This window comes from Embiotoca jacksoni, unplaced genomic scaffold (genome assembly GCF_022577435.1).
Source record: "Embiotoca jacksoni isolate LCO1_2020_lvr unplaced genomic scaffold, fEmbJac1.0.p SCAF_26, whole genome shotgun sequence".
Classification (NCBI taxonomy): domain Eukaryota; kingdom Metazoa; phylum Chordata; class Actinopteri; family Embiotocidae; genus Embiotoca; species Embiotoca jacksoni.
Window position 1 is genome coordinate 6,538,532 of NW_027185377.1, and position 22,701 is coordinate 6,561,232.

General features: G+C 42.1%; 2 protein-coding genes across 5 annotated transcripts; one reads left to right on the top strand and one right to left on the bottom strand.

The window, feature by feature from the left end:
* Positions 1–1,298: 1,298 nt before the first annotated feature.
* Positions 1,299–20,688, bottom strand: zranb1a (zinc finger, RAN-binding domain containing 1a). Of its 4 annotated transcripts, XM_069160393.1 has the most exons (11): positions 17,093–17,162; positions 16,535–16,575; positions 15,718–16,457; positions 11,485–11,672; positions 9,946–10,099; positions 8,898–8,969; positions 7,818–8,016; positions 7,274–7,394; positions 6,567–6,696; positions 5,648–5,877; positions 1,299–2,497 (listed from the first exon to the last, which is right to left on the bottom strand). In XM_069160393.1, the coding sequence occupies exons 3-11, from the start codon at positions 16,304–16,306 to the stop codon at positions 2,282–2,284; spliced, it is 1,899 nt and encodes a 632-aa protein (XP_069016494.1). In that variant the 5' UTR covers positions 16,307–16,457; positions 16,535–16,575; positions 17,093–17,162; the 3' UTR covers positions 1,299–2,281. The 4 variants fall into 4 exon arrangements, with proteins under 4 accessions (XP_069016494.1, XP_069016492.1, XP_069016490.1 ...); XM_069160391.1 differs by lacking the exon at positions 17,093–17,162 and adding an exon at positions 20,608–20,688 and having other exon boundaries at positions 15,718–16,575; XM_069160389.1 differs by lacking the exon at positions 17,093–17,162 and adding an exon at positions 17,325–17,681 and having other exon boundaries at positions 15,718–16,575.
* On the top strand, positions 18,714–20,836 carry hpdl (4-hydroxyphenylpyruvate dioxygenase-like). The gene is given in 6 exon segments (XM_069160394.1): positions 18,714–19,118; positions 19,120–19,415; positions 19,535–19,701; positions 19,808–19,959; positions 20,337–20,464; positions 20,627–20,836. Coding segments are annotated over 6 exon segments (1,347 nt in total). The 5' UTR covers positions 18,714–18,716; the 3' UTR covers positions 20,829–20,836.
* Positions 20,837–22,701: the final 1,865 nt, after the last annotated feature.

Sequence of the window (22,701 nt, forward strand, 5' to 3'; positions counted from 1 at the left end):
GTATTTTGGACGACATACTATAGAATGTCTTTTTTATGGTATTTTGGACGACATACTATAGTTTGACTTTTTTATCATATTTTGGACGACATGCTATAGAATGTCTTTTTTATGGTATTTTGGACGACATACTATAGAATGTCTTTTTTATGGTATTTTGGACGACACTATAGTATGACCTTTTTTAAATATTTTGGACGACATGCTATAGAATGTCTTTTTTATGGTATTTTGGACGACATACTATAGAATGTCTTTTTTATGGTATTTTGGACGACATACTATAGAATGTCTTTTTTATGGTATTTTGGACGACATACTATAGAATGTCTTTTTTATGGTATTTTGGACGACATACTATAGAATGTCTTTTTTATGGTATTTTGGACAACATGCTATAGTTTGACTTTGTTATATATTTCGGACGACATGCTATAGTGTGACTTTTTATTCATATTTCGGACAACATGCACACACTCTTTTAACTCATTTGAACTCTTTTAACACATGAAAATGTGTTTAAAGAGTCATACTATAGCATGTTGTCCAAAATATGACTTTTTTTTTTCACATTTTATGACTTTGTATGACTGTTTTTATTATATTTCGGACATGCTATAGAATGACTTTTTTGTATCCTATTTTGGACCGCATGCTATAGTACGAGTCATACTATATCATGTCATCCAAAACGTCAAAACAAATTTCACACTGGTAGGTCATGCAAAATGTCAAAAAAAAAAAAAAAAAAAAAAAAAAGTCCAAAATCAGAGGAAACATTTGCTCTCTGAGAACATTGAGTGCACGAAGAAACAGATCTGCTCTCGTAAATTGTTTGGATGTTTTCTTCTGATGTTTATTTCATGTCCCCGCTGTATTGATGTCACTGAATATTACATCTTAGTTCCAGTGAAGCAGTTCTAGAATGAAGTTTTAAAAAAAAGATAGGAAAGAAATACAAATATTTGAATTGTCAAATTCCTTCATCAACACTTGTGTGTGCGTCTTCTTAAATAGGCTTTTGCAGTCGAGTGGGATCTGTGGTACGGTTGAACCGGACTAAATTTAGATCGGACGGCCACATGCGAGCGTTATCGACCGTGTCCTTTGTGTGATCAACTATAATCAATCACCCCCCCCCCCTCCCTCCCCTTCCGCCGTCACCCGGTCGACTTTTGAATTATTTCAGCTCTGGCAGAGACAAAAAAAAAAAGAGCAAACTAATTATTAATTATCAAAACAGCAGTCTGTGGTCCAAACACAAGAAAGAGGAAATAGAAAACAAATGGCAAATTAAGTAGATGCAAGTGACTCAAATTTAATATTAATGCTCTCCATCGAAAGAGGCAGCGTGTTTGGTTTCGTCTTTGTTTTTTTTTACCCACCGGCGTCACAAACCGCCCACTCCGGACACGAGCTACTAAGTCGCGCGTGTAAAAAAAAAAAAAAAAAAAAATTGTCAGTAAACTTGTATGTCATTTTTTTGCCCCCCCCTCACAGAATGTAGGTTTGTTGTCATTGTTGTTGTTGTTGTTTTATCTGTGCAAAAAAAAAAAAAAAAAAAAAAATTACTTCAAGACTGAATCGGATCAAACGGAACACAGATTAAAAAAAAAAACGGGCGGAACAGAAAAAGGTGTCGCCTAAACGAATAAATAAATCCGACATCAAATGGGGTTTCGCGGAAGAATCGGCAATCGGGAAAACGGGGTGCGCACACACACGCACGCGCACACACACACACACACACACACACACACAAACGGACGAGCATCCCCTCCGTCGAAGCAACATTTCTGGTCGGGGCGGTTCTGTAAAATGAAATTCCTCATGAAAAGCGCCGCCTCGGGGATTTTCCTTAAATACGAGCGCACGTTCCTGCAAGTGTTCCTCCTCCGACGTCGTCGTCGGGCGACGGCCTCGGCGGAGAGGGAGGAACACCCCCCCCCCCCCTCACCCCCCCGGAGCGAAGGAGGCGGGCTCCGCGCCCTTTCACGGGAGCGGGGTTAAGTCGGGATCGAGTTCGACGGCGTCGGGTACGTCTTTGTTTTTTTTTCTACCGCGGAGCTCGCGCAACGCATGCATTATTACAAAAGGGTGGAGATTTACATTTTGGAGAAAGAAAATAAAAGAAATTAAAAAAAAAAAAAAAAAAAAAAAAAAATCTAGATAGTAAGGTATTCTCTCTCTCTCTCTCTCAGAGCCTACAATGTCCACACTCCGGAGTAAAAAGAGCCGTCTCCGTCTTCCTCCTCCTCCTCCCCCCCCCCCCCTCACGTCTTCATTCGTCTTCATCCTCCTCCTCCTCGCCGTCGGAGAGGGAGGCGCAGGGCCGGATCTGTCGGTACCTGTCCAGCCACTTCTCCACCATCTGGGCGACCAGGGGGTGGTTGCGGCGGCGGGAGCTCTTCTGCGTGGCCGCCAGCATGCCTCCCTCCGTCACGCAGCAGTCCAGCCACTCCCGCAGCAGCTTCTCCTGCTGCTCCTCGTTCCCCATCTGAGACGCACACAAAACGCGCGGTTAACATCAAACCGACGAAACGCCAAAATAGCACGTCCGCTGCAGGCGATCGGCGGTTCACCGAGATCAGGAGCTGCGGATGCGACTCGCGGGGTTTTTTTTTTGCTTCCTTTTTTTTTTTTTTTTTTTAACCCCGATTGCCAAAAATAACTAATAATAAATAAATAAATAATAAGTTAAATAAATAAATAATATTGGTCAAAAGTAGTTTTCACTATTACCTGTCCCCCGTATTGTCGCGTTTTCTTTTTAATTTTTTGCTTCCTATTTTTTTTTTTACCCCAATCACCAAAAATAAGTAATAATAAATAAATAATAATTTAAATAACTAAATAATATTGGTCAAAAGTAGTTTTCACTATTACCTGTCCCCCGTATTATGTCGTGGTTTTTTTTTGCTTCCTATTTTTTTTTTTTTTTAATTTTACCCCAACCACCAAAAATAACTAATAATAAATAAATAAATAATAAGTTAAATAAATAAATAATATTGGTCAAAAGTAGTTTTCACTATTACCTGTCCCCCGTATTATGTCGCGTTTTTTTTTTTTTTTTTTACCCCAATCACCAAAAATAACTAATAATAAATAAATAATTAATAAGTTAAATAAATAAATAATATTGGTCAAAAGTAGTTTTCACTATTACCTGTCCCCCGTATTATGTCGCGTTTTTTTTTTTTTTGTTTTACCCCAATCACCAAAAATAACTAATAATAAATAAATAAATAATAATTTAAATAAATAAATAATATTGGTCAAAAGTAGTTTTCACTATTACCTGTCCCCTGTATTATGTCGCGTTTTTTTTTTTTTTTTTTTACCCCAATCACCAAAAATAACTAATAATAAATAAATAAATAATAATTTAAATAAATAAATAATATTGGTCAAAAGTAGTTTTCACTATTACCTGTCCCCCGTATTATGTCGCGTTTTTTTTTTTTTTTACCCCAATCACCAAAAATAACTAATAATAAATAAATAAATAATAATTTAAATAAATAAATAATATTGGTCAAAAGTAGTTTTCACTATTACCTGTCCCCCGTATTATGTCGCGTTTTTTTTTTTTTTACCCCAATCACCAAAAATAACTAATAATAAATAAATAAATAATAATTTAAATAAATAAATAATATTGGTCAAAAGTAGTTTTCACTATTACCTGTCCCCTGTATTATGTCGCGTTTTTTTTTTTTTTTTTTTACCCCAATCACCAAAAATAACTAATAATAAATAAATAAATAATAAGTTAAATAAATAAATAATATTGGTCAAAAGTAGTTTTCACTATTACCTGTCCCCTGTATTATGTCGCGTTTTTTTTTTTTTTTTTTTTTTTTTTTTTACCCCAATCACCAAAAATAAGTAATAATAAATAAATAAATAATAATTTAAATAAATAAATAATATTGGTCAAAAGTAGTTTTCACTATTACCTGTCCCCTGTATTATGTCGCGTTTTTTTTTTTTTTTTTTTACCCCAATCACCAAAAATAACTAATAATAAATAAATAAATAATAATTTAAATAAATAAATAATATTGGTCAAAAGTAGTTTTCACTATTACCTGTCCCCCGTATTATGTCGCGTTTTTTTTTTTTTTTTACCCCAATCACCAAAAATAACTAATAATAAATAAATAAATAATAATTTAAATAAATAAATAATATTGGTCAAAAGTAGTTTTCACTATTACCTGTCCCCCGTATTATGTCGCGTTTTTTTTTTTTTTTACCCCAATCACCAAAAATAACTAATAATAAATAAATAAATAATAATTTAAATAAATAAATAATATTGGTCAAAAGTAGTTTTCACTATTACCTGTCCCCTGTATTATGTCGCGTTTTTTTTTTTTTTTTTTTTACCCCAATCACCAAAAATAACTAATAATAAATAAATAAATAATAAGTTAAATAAATAAATAATATTGGTCAAAAGTAGTTTTCACTATTACCTGTCCCCTGTATTATGTCGCGTTTTTTTTTTTTTTTTTTTTTTTTTTTTACCCCAATCACCAAAAATAAGTAATAATAAATAAATAATAATTTAAATAACTAAATAATATTGGTCAAAAGTAGTTTTCACTATTACCTGTCCCCCGTATTATGTCGCGTTTTTTTTTTTTTTTTTTTTACCCCAATCACCAAAAATAACTAATAATAAATAAATAAATAATAATTTAAATAAATAAATAATATTGGTCAAAAGTAGTTTTCACTATTACCTGTCCCCCGTATTATGTCGCGTTTTTTTTTTTTTTTTTTTACCCCAATCACCAAAAATAACTAATAATAAATAAATAAATAATAATTTAAATAAATAAATAATATTGGTCAAAAGTAGTTTTCACTATTACCTGTCCCCCGTATTATGTCGCGTTTTTTTTTTTTTACCCCAATCACCAAAAATAACTAATAATAAATAAATAAATAATAATTTAAATAAATAAATAATATTGGTCAAAAGTAGTTTTCACTATTACCTGTCCCCTATATTATGTCGCGTTTTTTTTTTTTTTTTTTTTTACCCCAATCACCAAAAATAACTAATAATAAATAAATAAATAATAAGTTAAATAAATAAATAATATTGGTCAAAAGTAGTTTTCACTATTACCTGTCCCCCGTATTATGTCGCGTTTTGGTTGTTTTTTTTTTCCCTGCACGAGGAAACGGACTAACGCGATTCACGGTAACCGTGGGTGATTTTCGTGAACGACAACAAAAACATTGAGGAAATGATACGCTTTGATATCTGGTCCAACGGGAAACGTACGACGGGTTACTGAACATGACGTGACGTGAGTCATGTATAATAACTCACCTCTGGCAAAATCCATCACACAACAATAACACTGTTGACTGTGTTTCTTGGTTGTTTGTATATAATATATATAGATATATACTGTACTGTATATACTGTGCATTTTATATTTTTTTACTGCTATTTTATTGCTTTTCTATTATTCTATTATTATCTTATTGCTTCCTGTATGCTGCTGTAGTGAAAAAAATTTCCCCTCGGGGATTAATAAAGTAACTACCTAACCTAACCTAACTAACCTAACCTAACCAACCTAACCTAAAAGGCCTTAACGTCGGCGGCGGCGTTTCTCACCTCTTGCGCGGACAGGAAGTGAACGTGCAGAAGTTTCCTCTCGCTGTCCACCAGCGGCAAGAAAGTGACCGTGACGTCGTCGTCCGTGTTGAGGTTGGCGCCGGCCCCCCGATTGTCGTAGCCGTCGTTCTCCATGGCCACCAGGGCCGAGAAGTGGCCCCGCGTGTAGCCCAGGGCGATGGGGCTCTTCCAGCAGAAACTCTGCTCCCACAACAGAGGCAGGTACACGCCTGAGGACACACGGGGGGGACGGAGCGAAGTGAGACGGGGACGGTCTGGGCTTTCCGCGACGGCGCGCTCCGAAATCGGCGGTCGGGGCCGACGTCGCAACGGGCCGTCCCGCCGGGACGTCGAAGCGGACCGCCGATGAAATTTATCCGTACGGAGCGTCGGAGACTCTTTCGTTCGTTCGAATTGATTTATTCCGGCTCCGCTCCCTTTAGTTTTCTTAAAACAATAGCTTGATCTCCCCAAGTTCTAAAAAAAAATAAAAATAAAAAATAAAAAAAAAAGGGCTAAGAGCGACCCCCTGTTTCTTATTCTATGTTAAAGTTGGAAAACTAAAAGCAGACTCCGGGGGGGGGGGGGGTAAAAAAAAAAAAAACATCAGTGAGTGAGCTCAGGTCATTAAAAGAGTCAGATCAGCCTGAACTACATAAAAAGAAAAAAAAATTAAATAAAAAGTTTCTTACTGCCAACACTTACAAGTGAGGTCACTGAAATGAATCGAGCGAGCTGGCAGCATTGAAAAATGACATGCCAACATTTTTTACAGTGGAAAGTAGCTCCAATAAAAACGCTCCCCCCCCCCGCCCCGACTGAGGTGAAGACCGAAATGACACTTTTAAAGAACAACTCCGTAAGTTAAACGAATGTTGAAACGGGACGTCTCCCGTTTTCGGTGCAAACGCTGCCTCACCTTGAAAACGAGTGTATCCCAACGTCTCCCCGCGGAAACTCTTGTAGTATTTCACTCCGTAGACGATGATCGGTCTCCGGAGAATATGTGCGAGAACAAAAATGTGGGTCTGCTCCAGGCTGGCCCCGGGCTGAGTGGGAGAAAGGGCAAGGGGGGGGGGGGAGGAACAAAAAAAAAAAAAACCACAACGTCCCATCATACAGCAGGTGTAATCACACGGACTCTCTACTTCCCTCCCCTCCCCCCGAGGTGTCCATTAAATATTAGTACGACTAAAAATAGCGAGGGGGGGCCGCCGCCGCCGCCACTCTTCCTCTTCCTCGCGCGTCACAGTTGTACCGACTGAATAAGCAGAAAGCAGATTACATAACTGCTTTCATACTACAGCGGGGATGATATTTTATGTTAAAAAAAAAAAAAAAGAGATGACCGGTCAGTTCTCCGTTTGGGGCGGCGGGGGTGTTGTGTTCCAACATCGAACACGACCGTCCCGTAGAGGGAAAAGTTGGAAACGGGAGGCCCGAAGAACAGGGGGATGCTGAAACGGAAACTCACGGAGATATTTATAAAAAAAAAAAAAAAAAAATTTAAATTTAAAAAAAGGAGTTTCACGCGCTCCCTTTGCAGGCCGACGACGCTGTCGTCGCGGCGATGGTCGGCCGCGGGAGTGAAGGAAGCGAGCGACCCAGAAGGAACTTCTTAATTACCTGGCTGGCCAGAGACAGGATGAACGCCCAGTCCTCCTGCCACTGCTCCTCTCGGAGGGAGAAATGTAAGCCAAAGCTCTGCGAGTACCACGACTCCCACTCCTTCCAGCGAGTGTAAAACCTAAAACCACAAAAAAAAAAAAAAAAAAAAAAGTTACTATTAAGACTTTTTTTTTTTTCTCCCCCCCCCCCCCCCCCCGAATCAAATGTCGGCCCAAGGTCACCGTGCTTGTAAAAAAAAAAAAAAAAAGGCACAGCTCCATTTATTTATGGTTCTACAGTGTACTGGCTACAACTTTTACACCTCAGTCTTAAATATTACATTAAAATATTAAATATTTAGGGATTTATTTTCCTCAAAACCCCAGTAAGTCAAATTTTGGATAATATTCCAAACGCCTAAACAAATTTATTTATTTATTTTTTTAAACGGCGTTTTGTGGGTTTTAAGCAACCGCGGCAGCGTTTCCCACGGGTTCGTCTACGGGCCGCCCACGTGAAGCAGACGCATGGGGGGGGGGGGGGGAGGGTTCGGGCGTCTCACCAGTGGGAGCAGTCGTGCAGGCTGTCGTGGAGGGTCTTGCGGAGGACGGAGTCCTTGTCGTAGATGCCCCAGGTGGCCTGCAGGACGGAGTCCAGCAGACAGTCTCCGGCCGTGCGGTTCCACAGGGCGTACAGACGGCTGTCCAGGCGGGTGCCCAGCTCCAGAGACCAGTTGATGACGGGAGACTCCTCTTCCAACTCTACACACCGGATGACATGCGTGAACGGGTCCCATCGAGATTGGGTTCAAAACCGTCTAGTTGTATTTAACTTTACAGGAAAAACAAACAACAGCAACAATAAAAAAAAAAAAACACTCAAAACGAGGGGAACTTTCTCTGGAAAGAAAAGATTTTTAAGTTTTCAGATGAGGAAAAACGCAACCGTGCTGCATTTCTAACACTCGGCTGACAGATAAACGATTTTATGAAAACGACCAAAACAAAACAAAAATTGGAAAGTAAAAGGTACCCATTGTCGACTAAAAAAATGCTGATGGACCTTTTTCTGTTCACAAAAACTCGGCATGGGGACGGCATACGCGCCGTGATGGCCGTTTCAGATGTGCAACAGCTGCAGTTGGTCCTCATGGGAACGCATTTGCAGTTACGCAAACTGCTTTCCTGCATTTTTCATTCCTCCTGAAATATTACTAAACACGCATTTCTCAATCTGTAGTTATTTTTATTTTTTTTATTTTTTGGCAAGAACCAAAAAAACCCATAGCCCCGCCCCCCTTATCCCAGTTTATGAGGGCTTAAAATAGGTCACGAGACTCTTTTGATGCCTTCAGTGAAACACGCAAACCTACACGTATGTTCAGCAGCATTCGCACAGACTGCAGTGGGAGCGTGTCACTGGTTAAGTATGTGGGAGGGAAACTAGTGAGCTCAATTAACCTAATTAGAGAAGGGAGAGAAGACGAAGCAGGTTGGAGACGGTATATAGAACAGATTTTTTTTTTTTTTTTAAACAGAGTAAAGCAGATCATGAAATCACTGGCGGCCGCCACGTCTGAAAACACATCGCCGGACTTAAGGAGTGCGAACTGGGAATATAAACATGACTAAATCTGGCGTACCTTTCTGCACGTCGCGATCCAACACCTCGTCGAACAGCTTCTCCTGAACGGCGGGCGGCAAGTCCTCGATATCTGCAAAAGACCACACGGGGAGAGGTATTCGACTTTCACGCTCGTTACAAAACTCGCGGCGCGGCGCGGCCGAGGGCGACGTGAACGCCGCGGTGAGGGGGTGTTCTTTGCGATTCCATTCACCGGGTGACATTTTGTCAATGGCGCACAGTAAACACGAGCCCGGTGCAGCATGTTGGGTCCCTGTGTGTATTGAACTGTGCGCACGCGCACGCACACGCACACGCACACGCACAAGGCCAGAACACTGGTGGCTATTCTCTGGGTTCAATAGTAAATGGCGCTGGCTTTGTCTGAGAGCAAGAAAGACAGAAACAGAAAGAGCGCCCCCGAGCTGGCCTCGGGCCAAGCTCAGTCTGCTGCAAAATACTCAAACGCACACACACACAGACACACACACACTAATATATCAGTGAAGCCTGTATAGTCTTTCATCCCAGCGGTGCTCCATCAGAATACCAGTAGTCTTTAAAAACAAAGTACATGTCGAGACATTACGCCACAGGGACGAGAACCTGAGCTGCTGCCGCCGCCGCCGCTTCTCTCAGAAATGCTTCACAACGAGGCTAAACTAGGAGACCGGCGTCCACAGTCTTCCAGTTGTAAAGCGAAGGGGAAGCATTGAAGTTGACGCGCCGACGAGCTGCACATTAATACCATGCAGAGGACAATTCTGCAAGCGAGCACGAAAGTTAGGCACGAATACAATCCCGGAGATCCACAAAATGAATCGTTTTCCCCGTCCTTTGCTTGTATCAGTCAAGATACAAATGTTAAGACGGGTTGTTGTTGTTGTTGTTGTTGTTTAAGCAGAGGTTGTTTTTTTTTTGGTTTTTTTTAAGGCTGCAGGAAAAATACTAAAATTCTTCCAGCGCGGAGCCAGTAAAGTGAAATGTATTGGGCTGACAAAACAAGAGGAAGCGTTAAATTACACGTACGCAAGGACGACCAATAATCAAAGTGACGTCGCGAGTACCTGCGGGCAGAGTGAAGGTGACCAAGTCGGTGAGGAAGTAACAAGCAAAGTCTCCCTTGCGCTGATGTAGTGACGCCGCGATCTCCCTGCGGATCTGCTCCGTCAGCTCGGGGCACACCATGGAGGGGATGCACTTAGCTGCCTGTTGGTTCACCTGAAGACACAAAACACGCAGAACTTATGACGCGAATACTTCAACCACGTTCTCCTTTGAGATTTCATTTAGACTGAAATTCAAAAGTTAAAAAAAACATCCCATTTTGTTTTATGTACTAATTTATGCATTCGTTTGAGGTGAACAATATGAGAGGGGAAAAAAAACCAAACAAAAACAAAAAAAAAAGTCAATAATTTTGTCCTCGCCGTTCAGAGCGCGAGCTCCACCTGTAACGTTTTGGTCGTGTAACCCGCGGGGCGTCCGGGGTTGTCGTCCTTGAACGCTGCCGGGCGCTGTGTCAATTTGATCAAGCGCGTAACTTCGGTCTACACGTCGTGTTTGAGTTTCGACTGGCCTCCCCGCGCGGCGAACAATCTGGGGCTTCTTTGCTCTCGCTTTTCTCGTACAACAACAAAAAAAAATTGCGGCCGATTGGGCATTTTTGAATATTTTCAGTTTTCGAAAATACACTTTTCAAACGTTCTCTGCTGAACCGAAACCATGCCCGAGCCGCGACTAAAAAAAAAAAAAAAAACGAGGTTCAAACCAGACGCCGTTACATCCCCGCTTATCATCAAAGCATCGTGTCAGAAATTTTATTACACCGAATTGAAGTTCGTAAATCTTCAAAGTTTATGTTATCATGTTCACCCCGAGGCGTCTTTTTGGATTCACCGAGATTAAATGCGTTTCACGCGTCAAAGAGAGAGAAGATGTCGTTTTAACCGACCCGTTTTCACCAAATGACAAACGTGACTTCTGACACACGTGGTCGTTATACTCGGTATCAAACTCCGCCACAGTAAGGAGGTCATCCTTCGTCTCGAGCGTCAGCGGTGACGTCTCGCCCTGCGGCCCTCCGTGCATTTCCTCCTCGTTGCTCGCTCTCCTTGCAGACCACATCAGCTCTGTATTATCCTGTCCATTAGGAACCAGTGACAGAACTGCAGCCAGGCTAATCCGCCACCTAATCCTCAAAGTGCACTTCCGCTGTAATCACCGGCATTACAGGCATCTGCATTATACGGTCTACTTTGGTATAAAAGAACAATTACAGGCTGATGTGGCCGACAAGGGGAGGTACCAAATAGCATCAAAATTACAGGAGCACGTCTGATGCATTCAGGGGAAAATTACCACTTTGAATAATGTAGAAGGAAGTCAAAAGATTATTGGTATTTATAGAATCTTTGTACGAGAATTTATGACTCCTCTTGAAGGAAAACTTACATGCTGAGTAATCATCCTGCCTTTTGATGCATTCACAAGCACAAACGTGTTCAAAAAGTGTTTTTATTTTTTTTTTTATTTTTTTTTTTTGTTATCAAGGGAGAAACTCCCTTTTTGGAGTGAGGACAAACAAAATCCAAAAGCACGCTCACCTCAGTTAGCAGGATGGCGAGCATGTCCTGCCTCTGGAAACGAATGGCCAGGTGGACGAGGGTGAAGCCTACGTCAAACGCTGAGGACCGGTTGAGGAGCTGCACCTCGTCTGCCGTGAGCTGCCTGGCGATGTCGCCGCCGGACGACTTGTAGGCTTCTATCGCCGCCAGGTCTCCCTCGACGACGCCTGCAGCAGAGGGAGGAACAAAGAGGAAGGTTTTAAAAAAAAAAAAAATGTTGGTAGTGAAATGTAGAAATAGATCAGCGCCTCATTATACTGGTGACGCTACTTTTTTAGGAACACAAGCTATTAAAGTCGGAGGGAGTGCCACTCGCCTGCATCGTTTGCCGTGTAGATTAAAAGGGGACATTGTTATTCAGAGAGACAATTCAAATTCAGGTTGTTAAAACTTAAAATCAAATCCGGTACACCTTCCCCTGCTCTCATCATAAGGCGTACGCACTCATAAAGCCTTTAAAATCAGTGAAGGGAAGACTAAATATTAGAAACGCAACCCCACAGACTCAGCAGCACGGCAACAACCTCAGAATTCAATAAAAAGTTGAATCGACACCTCTTTAAACACCTTAAACTTAATAAAACATCGTTTTTTTTTTTTTTATTACAGCACTGTTGTTCTAGACCGCATTCGTTTTGGCAAGGTGTCCTGAAACTGGCAACCAAGTGTGTGTGTGTGTGTGTGTGTGTGTGTGTGTGTGTGTGTGTGTGTGTGTGTGAATCTACTATGTATTCCAAATACTAGAGATTCCCCAGTCCAAAAACATGTCTAAAGGAAAATAAACACACACAGACAGACGCGGGAATCCTTTTAAAACGGGCCTACACTCTGTAAACGGATTAGGCTGGCTGTTGGAGCGGCTTCAACCGCCCCGGTCCCAGCTCGTAATAGAAGCAAGATGTCACAGGCGGCTTCCCGTGTTCCATGAAAGAAACTACTGAAATATCCATCAAACTGTGTTAATACTTCAAGCTGTTCTTGGTCACAACCAATTCATGTTCAAAATCTGCGAGAAATTTGTGAAACTAATTCTGCCGGAGGAGAGGAGTTAGTGAAACGGCAACAAAAAAAACAAACCAAAAAAAAAAGGATTCAGAGATCCCTCGGTCTCGATGTTCTGACGACCTCCGGGTGTAGCTGCTAGCCGGCCCAGTGAGAGAACACTTATCACACCGACGGGCTACGACAGCAGAACGGGCAGAGCGGCGTGGCTTATGATGCGGAGCTATCAGAGGGCCGTGGTCAAAGAGAGGACGTCTGTGCAGATTAGCGTCCCAGCGTCCCACTCTCCCACTCCTCCTCCTCCTCCTCCTCCTGGACCTCCTAGTCTCAACATCTGTCATGAGTGAAATGCGCAACAGCTCGCGGGGCACCGAGATGTCTGAAGCTAATTCACACGGACTTCCTTAAGCGAGGACGTCCTCTCTGGCAGCGAGGAGGACGGCTACCTTGAGCGAATCTGGACCGAAACGTTCCAAGAGTGTCCCGTCTCGTTTTACACACGCTGGGTGACATTTTGCAAACACACCCCTATAAATAGACGCCACATGATTTTTTTTTTTTTTAGTTGAAACAGAACTGCTGCCGTGCCGGAGAACTCGTGAAAAAAACTAACTGCAGAATAAGATGGCCTGTTTAGAAGTATGAATTTGGGTCATTTTGCTTGGTTTAGGTCAAACTTGCCATTATAAAAAGTGTCCCAGTTCCACTCTTGTAGAGCAGTCCCAGTAACAGTGTTGAGTACACTTGGGCATGCACTGCCTTGATTAAGGCCTTATACTAAAACCTATTAATGCGATTAAAAAGTTGTAATCAGTTAGTCGGCAAGAGGTTTGTTTTGTTTTTGGTTTTTTTTCATATTTGGTTGTTTGTTACCCAAATACCTACTCGGGCAATGAAATAGCAAAATTTAAAAAAAAAAGTCCTGATAGCCTCATGTTTAAGACTCATAGTGCAGAAATGCACTTAGATTCCAGCAGAAGTCCCGTGTTGTTTGGCAAACACCTCTCACTGCCCGGTCTAATAAAGTTTTAAAAAAAAAAAAGAAAAAAAAAAGAGAAGAAATATTAGAATTACTGACAACTGGGAAATAAAGCAATTTGCAGACAGTTGATACCAACAACAAAAATAAAGCATCGAACAACCGGGAAAAGCCGAGTTCATGTTCCAAAGATTCTGCTCGACTGATAGTTCTCAGCCTTATTTCACGTTAGTGTAAAACTAATTCATTTCTTGGCCAGTATTTTCACCTTCAAGAGCACCTTAAGCTCTGTTGGATTTAATGCATCGGGTCGTTTGAGGACTTGGCCTCTTTTTTTTTTTTTTTTTTTAATTAAATTCAACTACTGCCACAATAACATACTATGAAGCTTAGTGAGAAATTAGGAGACATTGTACAAACTTTACCATCGAGCCCTTTAGACATTGATACGATGATGACGATCCCAGCAGTGTCTGATCACTTTCACACATCACGCAGGTTGTTAAGCATGTTTTGTTTTTTTTCAAGAAAGTCACAGCAGCGCAACTACGACCTACTTTTAATCTGAGAGACCATCTGTTGCATCATTAATGTTGCGTTATTTTTTTATTAAAATCGACGAGCTCATTTCAGGCAGATTTTTCTAGTCACGGGTGGCTTGACATTTTTTGGCCTGTTCGGTAAAAAAAAATTCAGCCGATCAACAGGATCGTTTCCGGCGCTCGAAGGCAAACAAACAGAGAGCTCCTCCGCGGTGTCGTATTTTACAGTAATCCCTAACGCGAAACTACAAACACAATGTTTACACCGAGTGACGACCGGCTGCGATGGCGAGGCTCGCCGGTTACCGTCTCGGTGAAAAGGAAGGACGAGCCTGCTTCCTCTTGTTGGAAAATGGGAGTCAATGGGATTGTCTGATTTTTTTTTTGGCTCGAGCACAGAGCTCTGAAGTAACATCGGGCCAGAAGTGTGGTGAAACGGTAGAGGGGAAGCGAGATCGAGTTCAGAGCGCCTGGCTCGGTCGTAACGTGCCCGCTCGACTCCGGCACTTCCTTCGCGGACAAACACGTTGAAGAGCACATGCAGCACAACAAGTCACCCTAAATGGTGCGAATAAAACCGGCTCAGCGGTATTGAGAATGAAATCGAAAGGCGGTTAAACGCGTGGGGATGTCTGGAGGTGCAAACAGGACGTCGCGGAAAGAGGAAAAAACAACAACAACAACAACAAAAAAAAGCCTCCCTGTGACATCAGACTAATGTTTTCTCCTCTTCAAAGCTGACAAGTGCGATCGGTGCAAAGGTCGCGAGGACGCTGATCACGCGCTGCCTTCATGCTTTTTTTCTTGTTTGTTTTGTTTTTGTTGTTGTTGTTGACTGTTGGTTCGTCACTTGTCAAGGCTATTTTCACCTCCCGTGGGCCTCCTGCTCAGCACATAAGCGCCACTGTTTACAGGGTCTGTTGACAGCGTGCCAGGAGAGTCTCCGGTCGACGGGCGCCGCTCTCACTGCCCTGTCCAGACGGCCCATTCATCGCCGGCAGCTGGGAAGCACTCACACCCTCTCAAAAGATGCTCTCAGTGGCACATCGAGGGCCGATCAGTGACGAGCCGGCGGTCAAATTATAGTAGCCTTTTGGCGACGCGTCTCCATTACGTCGCTGCCGTTCAACATTATTTATGCTCTGCTGATGATAAGTACCATTTCACTGCAGCGGGAGTTGTTGTTGTTGTTTTTTTGTTTTTTTAATACCTGATAGCGGCACCTTGTGAAATAAAACTCACAGAGCCTGTACCGTTCCTACTATCCTCTAATATTTTGGGGTCTAATCAATTAGACATGATGTCGTTCATTGATTAGAAAAAAAAAAAAGTGGATCACGCAAAAAAAAAATCTAACTAAGCGGAAACAAACGGTTTTTGCCACCAGGACAAAAACAAACTGTGTCTCCTGTGTGGAGCACGTCGCTCGGTCATCACGGAGAGGTAGTGTGAAAATAGAATTGGTGTTATGAAGTAAAATTGGGACGAGTGTATGGATTTTTTGTTGTTGTTGTTTTTGTAGGAGTTAAGACTATTCAAGCTGAGCTGGGGAAATGAGGACAGAGGGAAAGGATTCTCACAAACAAAGCACAAAAAGTAAACAATAAATGTTGTCATTTATGTGAAATGTACAAACGAATCGCTTCAGCTCTCGTAGGAAGGACCGGTGTTAAATGTACTAAAACTCACCGGCACACGCGTTGAGGAACAGCCAGTCCGTTTTCCTCATTCGGTTTCTAATCTGCTTTAACTTCTTGAAGTCGACCTCTTGCTCCTCTTTGCTCATGGCTCCGGCTGCGAGCTCTATCCTCTGGAAGTCCATTTTGACATGGTCTTCCCTCTTGGGCGTGGGAGGGGATCTCCTCTGGCCCTGGCCTCCGCTGCAACTGCTCCTCCACCGAGCCCTGTCCTGCTCGTTGATGACGGGCGAGGGCTCCGCGGACTCCGCGGCCAGCTCTATGGCCTCCGGGTGGGTGGGCTTGGGGAGGTCGCACACCACACACTTTGCAGTTCTGGGCCAGTTCTGGTAAGTGCACGCTGTACATGTCCAGTGCTGCTGGTGGGTGTTGAGTCTGTTCCTGTCATTGTACTCCTCACAGGTGTCCACAGGAGAGTGGAGAGCGGGGCGGCCGCCCGTGTTGGAGCCCGACGTCTGGGGAGACTCGGTGGGGCTGCTGGTCCTCGGGCGCTGACACATGCACTGCGTGCAACGGACGGCACGGGCCCAGTTCAGGTAGGTGCACATCTGGCAGGACCACTTGCTGGCGATCTCGGCCATGCCGGCTGACCTGACTCTCGGTCGAGCACTGGAGTCGGGGCAGATGAGGAGGTTGCTGCCGCTCCCGGTTCTAGGCGGATCCCACTCCGGACTAGGGTCCAGCTCCGGTCGGATTTTATAAGGTTCCTCTGTGATGATGGGACCTCTCAACCTGTGTGCACGACACATAGTGCATTTGAGTGTAGACGGCCAGTTTTCGTAGGTGCAGTAGTCACAGGCCCACTTTACCTTCTGTTCCGTCATGGTGGATCACTTCTTTGTCGCTCGACCTGTCGTGACAACAGATGTGAAGCACAGAAGAAGCTTGATGACTTATCTCGAAAAGGTCCGAGCTGCCTGTTTTAATTAAAACACACACAACTTCTCCCCAAGTTTGTGAACTAAACTTTGCATCAAGTCGGGCATCTTCACTGACACACACACACACACACACACCGGCAGCCCGAGATTTTTTTTTTTTTTTTTTTTTTTGGCGTGATTAAAACTACCTGCCGGCTGCTCGTGATCAGTTAACAGCTTGGATTTAATTCACACGACGAGGACCTTTTTTTTTATTTTTTTTATTTTATTTTGTATTTCCGTTACCGAGTACAAAATGTTTCAGTCTTTAGCTTTTTTTTTTTTTTTTTTTTTTTAGCCTGTTAGCTGGCAGGGCTAACCTTGTAGCATTGTACAACGACAGCAGCCGTGAAACTCAATTTGTAAACGAGGATTTCACGGAGCGAACAAACGCAGAACAAGTCACCGATACGAACTAGTTGAAGAAACATATGCCAGGTCTCTTACCGTTTCGTGACTGCGCTCGTTTCCCAAGTGCTTGCTTGAAAACCACAACAAACACTTCTTGTCCAGTCCTCCCCCCCCCTCCCTCTCCTCCTCCACCACCACCACCACCACCTCCCCTCTCTCCTCCTCCTCCTCCTCCTCCTCCTCAATCAAACCTTTTCCCGAATCCGAAATATTTCCACTCCTTTGCTCGCTCACATTTTTTTTTTTTTTTTTTTTTTTTTTTTTTTACCTTTGCGGACACATTAACCTCTCGCTGAACAAAGCGCAGCCCGGCGAGGCCTCTGAACTCCTCTGCTCATGGTGTAAATCCGCCACTCTCCGCGGTTTACATCGCCTCCGTGTTGTTTAATGGCGGCGACAGCGAGACAAATGAGTAGCGGAGCCAAAATAAACGCTGGGCTTTTTGCCTTCGTCACCAATCATCTGGCTCGGCTCGCGACGCGATTGGACGAAGGGGAAAGTACTGTGTTGCGTTCAGGGGCTGTTGGAAATGTTCCAAGGGAAGCGGTACCGCGAGGTTGAATATCAAAAGGCAAGAGAACTTCTTGCCGTGTCACCATGGACGTAACCACGGCCTTTTTGGAGAGGGGTGGGGGGGGAGTGGGGGGTCGTGTCACATGATATTAAAACCCTCTCAGGCGCTGCGGTTGCTCTCCTCCGGCGGGAACGTTGGAAAAATACTTTATTGTGGTAGGTTCAAAGTTGCACCGATACGCATGACGTGATGTTTTGTTTTGTTTTTTGTTTTTTTTATTCTGAGACCTTCAGAGCAGTTATTCATCTGCTCCTTCTGCAGCTCAGGTTTTACATTTGGCCACAGAGACTGTAGTTTTACATCCAGCGAGAAAGCTGTAAAAAAAAAAAAAAAGGTTGTTTCTATTGTTGTTTCTCTTCTGGGAATCATTTCAGAATGGGATAGAACAGACCAATCAGAGGGGAGGGTAGAATAGACCAATCAGAGGGCAAGATAGAATAGACCAATCAGAGGGGAGGGTAGAATAGACCAATAGGAAGGCAGGATAGAATAGATCAATAAGAAGGCAGTATAGAACAGACACTTCTGATTGGTCTATTCAATTTAATGCATTTAATTATAATTAAATTAAAAATATATATATATAAAACTTAATTAATAAGTTATATATTAACTTCAGTTAATATTAAGTTATTAACTTAATTATATTATATATTAAGTTATATATTATAACTTAATTTATATTATAACTTCTATATTATATATATATATTATATATTATAATTTAATTTAATTAATTAATATATATAACAAATTAATAATTTAATGCAATCCGTTACAGTTACTAGACAGCTGTGTCCGTCTTCATCTTGGACTTCTATCATTGTAGCTTTCAGCTATATTTATATATATATATGATCTCTTCAGGAGAATCTTTGGAAGTGAGGACACATCTTATAATTTTGTTTGTGTACATTTTCTCTTTACCTTTACCGTGATGACTAATGAGTGTTGTTGTTGTTTTTTTGTACCCTGTATATACAGGTTATATATGCACTGGTTATTTAAGGTGTGTGAGCAGGACGTGTCCGACTTCCTTGTTTTATTTGAACACGCCCCCCCTTTCAAAACGTCACATGGAGAAACATGGCTGTTTTCTTGAGCCGGTTACTCCACGTTTCGCTCCACGTTTCTAACGCGGAGAAAATAGCGAGTGACCTCGTGTCTAAATTCAAGTTTAATTTGTTTGCTACCAGACTGACTGACGGGTCCAGGCAGCTCGCTTTCAGGAAGGGGGCGGCGGTGTTCCTCGTAAACGAGAGACCGGACCAGAGTGGTGTGGGAATGAATGAAGGGCTCCGGGAGTTACCGAACAACTACACCGGCGATCCGCACCGGGTCGACGTGGGGAAACGCAAGCAAGGTAACGCTTCAGCGTGTCTTTACGACGTGAACCCGCGTCACTCGGTGGATACTGTCAGCAACGTGTGTTTCGAGGTAGAGGATCTGGAAAGGTCGTTCAAGGTTCTTCGTCATCTGGGCTGCAGTTTTTTTGGTGCCTCCCACGACGGTAGCGGACGAGAGTGGTGTTGTAACCTACGCGGTGGTCAAATCTATTGTGGGAAACGTGTGCCACACTTTAATAGACAAGACGAAGTATGAGGGAGCCTTTTTACCCGGGTTTGATGTCACAAAAACGGACTGGAGCGTGGAGGAAGAAGAGGACATGTCCTGTCCCGTTACGCACTTTGATCACATAACTTATGCCTGTCCCAGGAAAACAACCCACCAGGTCACGAGGTGGTACGAGAATCTCTTTGGTTTTCAGAGGTTTTTCATTGATAGGTGAGAAACTAATGGCTTTCCAAATTATTTTATCATCACGATCTTCTTCTTTTTTTTATTATTATTATTTATTATTCAACATGATGTCAGTAATCAAGATTGTTTGTTCTTGTGAGCAGCAATGAAGATGTGGATGAAGGTTTTGTCATAAACCAGGAGGGCATTGGACTGCGACTTACTGCCATGGAGTACTGGAAATGCAGCAAAGCTGGCATCGCTCTTCCCAATGCGGACAAAAAAGAGCCTGACTGCAAGCTTGTCATTGCAGAATCACTGCCTGAACAAGGTAAACCGCAGCACCTCCATACTTCAAACTATTTGATTTATGCCATCATTTCTGATACGACAACGTCCTCATGTGCTTTCACTTTTTTTTTTTTTTTTTTTTTCAGGCAGGAACCAGGTTGACACCTTCTTGGAGCAGCACAGAGCCCCGGGGATCCAGCACATTGGGCTGTACACCAAAAACATCGTCTCCACCGCACATGTAATGGCTGAAGCGGGAGTACAGTTTTTCTCGCCTCCTCCCGCCTACTACTCGAAGGTTTGGATTTGTCAGAACTTACAGAACTGTGCAACTTATTTTACCATAAGAAATAAAAACCACCGGTCACCCAATTGCTTTGAGAAATCGCCGCTGTCAAAAGATAATTTGGCTTTCGTATTTTTATAATCGTTCCATGGTTGTGACATCAGCAGGCACAAAGAGGACAGGGCCTGCTTTGTACACGTAAACATTGAGGCTAAATCCATATTTACTGACTTGAGAAGGACAACAAAACATACAGAAATATTTGTATTTCTTTGTTGGCAATCCAGCCCACGTGACCGTATTCTCTAATAGTGTACGATAGATTCAGAACGTAAAATGCAAACGGCTACGGTTGGCAATTGTTTTACACGTCCCGTTTGCGGTGACAGGTGGGAAGAAAGCAGGAAATAGAGGAAGCGGGACACAACCCTCAGATGCTGGCGCGGCACGGCATCCTCCTGGACACGGACCTGCACCAGGATCCCCTAACTCAGGCAACATCCATCGAAAACAGAAGGTGCGAGAGGGCTGTAATCTCGCACTCCTTTTAAACCTGTTTTTCTTCCACACAGTATATTTTCTTATAGAAGATTTATTTATCTTTTGCTGTCAATTACAGTAGCCTATAGTATATCCATTTAACCAACCAAGTGCTCTTACCTTGTTGTTATGTTTTCAGATACCTTCTCCAGGTGTTCACCAAGCCCATATTTGCTGAGGACACCTTCTTCCTCGAGCTGATAGAGCGAAGAGGGGCGAAGGGTTTTGGCGAGGGGAACATCAGGGCACTGTGGAGGTCGGTGCAGGCGTACATGGAGAGTGAGACGGGCGATTCTGAAGGACAGACATCTCCAAAAACTGTGCAAACTGCTCAGTATTAGTCACTCCAAACATTTTTAACTGATGCTGCTGTATTTCCTGTGTTTTATATATCAATGTAAGGGGAATTATAAGGGGGAAAAAAAAATATGCAAGATATTTTCTAAAAGTGCTCTCTGTTCCAGCAGTGGATTTAGAAGTAAAGTCACTTGTTGCACTGTTAACACGCTACCAATTATATTATTTATTGACATCTATATGTGGACATGATTGAAGTGATTAAAAACAAAGTGTTACACACTGTCCTTTTAAATGTTCCAACAGAAATACACATGCTGTAACGGTAAAAGAATGTTTTTGTTTTCACAGTATCAAACCAAATGACTCCAGAGCAACTGTTCTCCAAAAAAAAAATCTGTGACTCAACAGTCGACCGTGAAGGCCAATTACTGTCCTCACAATAACGTGCTCAGTGTTTCTGACCATGTGTGTGGTCCAAACCTTCTGAATGAGGCCCTTGATCTCTCAGATCATCTTTGGCAAACATCGCTAGAAGCAAGAGATGGATTGAATGTTTAGTGATGATCTGAGGCACTGGTTCTTAACTTGTGGGTCACTACCCATTTTTAGGTTGCGGATAAATCCCTGAAAAAAAAAAAAAAGTCAAATTTATGTTTTTAAAGTCTACATTATTGTGTTTAAAGATTAATCACAATAAAGTAGGTCCTATTAACTCAAGCTACTGAAAGGCTGTTAACTCATCAATGACGATATTACAACATAGTGTAATATAAAACTGTTATATTTATAAAAGGGCCAGTTCTGCATTTTGAGTTCTTGCACTTTAAATTCAAATTTTTGAGTTCAGGACTTTAACTTTTAGGGCCTGTTTTTACACTTGGATATTAATACTTTCACTTAAAAGATGTGTATATTTATTCTACAAATGTCTGTGTCCATGTACATAATAGAGGAACACTGACCACTTTATCATTGAGTCAGAACCTAGAATTTTACACCAGAATTATTCCATTTGTAAATGGTGAATTAATTTAGGATTACTAGTTTTTTTTTTTTTTTATCAGGGAAACATTATAATTACTGAAACTTGAACTGAGCCTAATTGCCCGTTTTTTTTTTCTAAACAGCTCACACACAGTCGACCGTTACAGGACGAACAGCTGCACCTCTTTCAGATGCTGTGGAGGTTTTAGCAATGTGCATGCTTTGGCAAAAACTTGGCTTCAGAGCCTCTCAGAAGGGATCTCCAAACCGACGTAGATGTGCCAGTTCAATTAACTTGGCTGTAAACAATATAGGCGAGGATTAGGGGGATAGATGAGACACAGTGAAATTTAGATGTTCTATGAAAGCCATATGCTCTTTTTATGACCTGACTGTAGTTGATGTCCCACTGACTAACACCAGAGGGTGGTTTCTACAAGAAGCAGCCGTTTTTTAAAGTCATGCACTTCTGCATTTTGACAAATGGTGTCAGTGTTTTTCTTGTAATCAAGGGTGACTCTCTGAGCCAAACTAAACTTTTAAATAGTTGACTGTACATTAAAAACGTGTGCTCATTGGCAGAATGACAAAACTAACACAACACTTATAGAATACATGTATTCTCTACAGTTCATTTAGCTTTAGAGCTTTTTGTGCTACAGTAGCAAGAGTTAAATGTTTCAAATTATGAAAGAAAACAAACTTTTAAATCTGATATAAAGGGAAGTTCTGCGAGTGATTGAGAGGATTAACTGTTCATTAAAGTTGAGAAGGGATGGCTCCTGTAACAGGAGTCCTCTCGCCATCTGTCTCCAGCCAGTGTGAAACACAGATGGCATACAGCATTCTGCATGGGGTGTCAGTACTGGGAGCTGGAAGATCACTTCCTTTTTTACTGTTACCCATATGCTAGCTGCACTGACACCAACA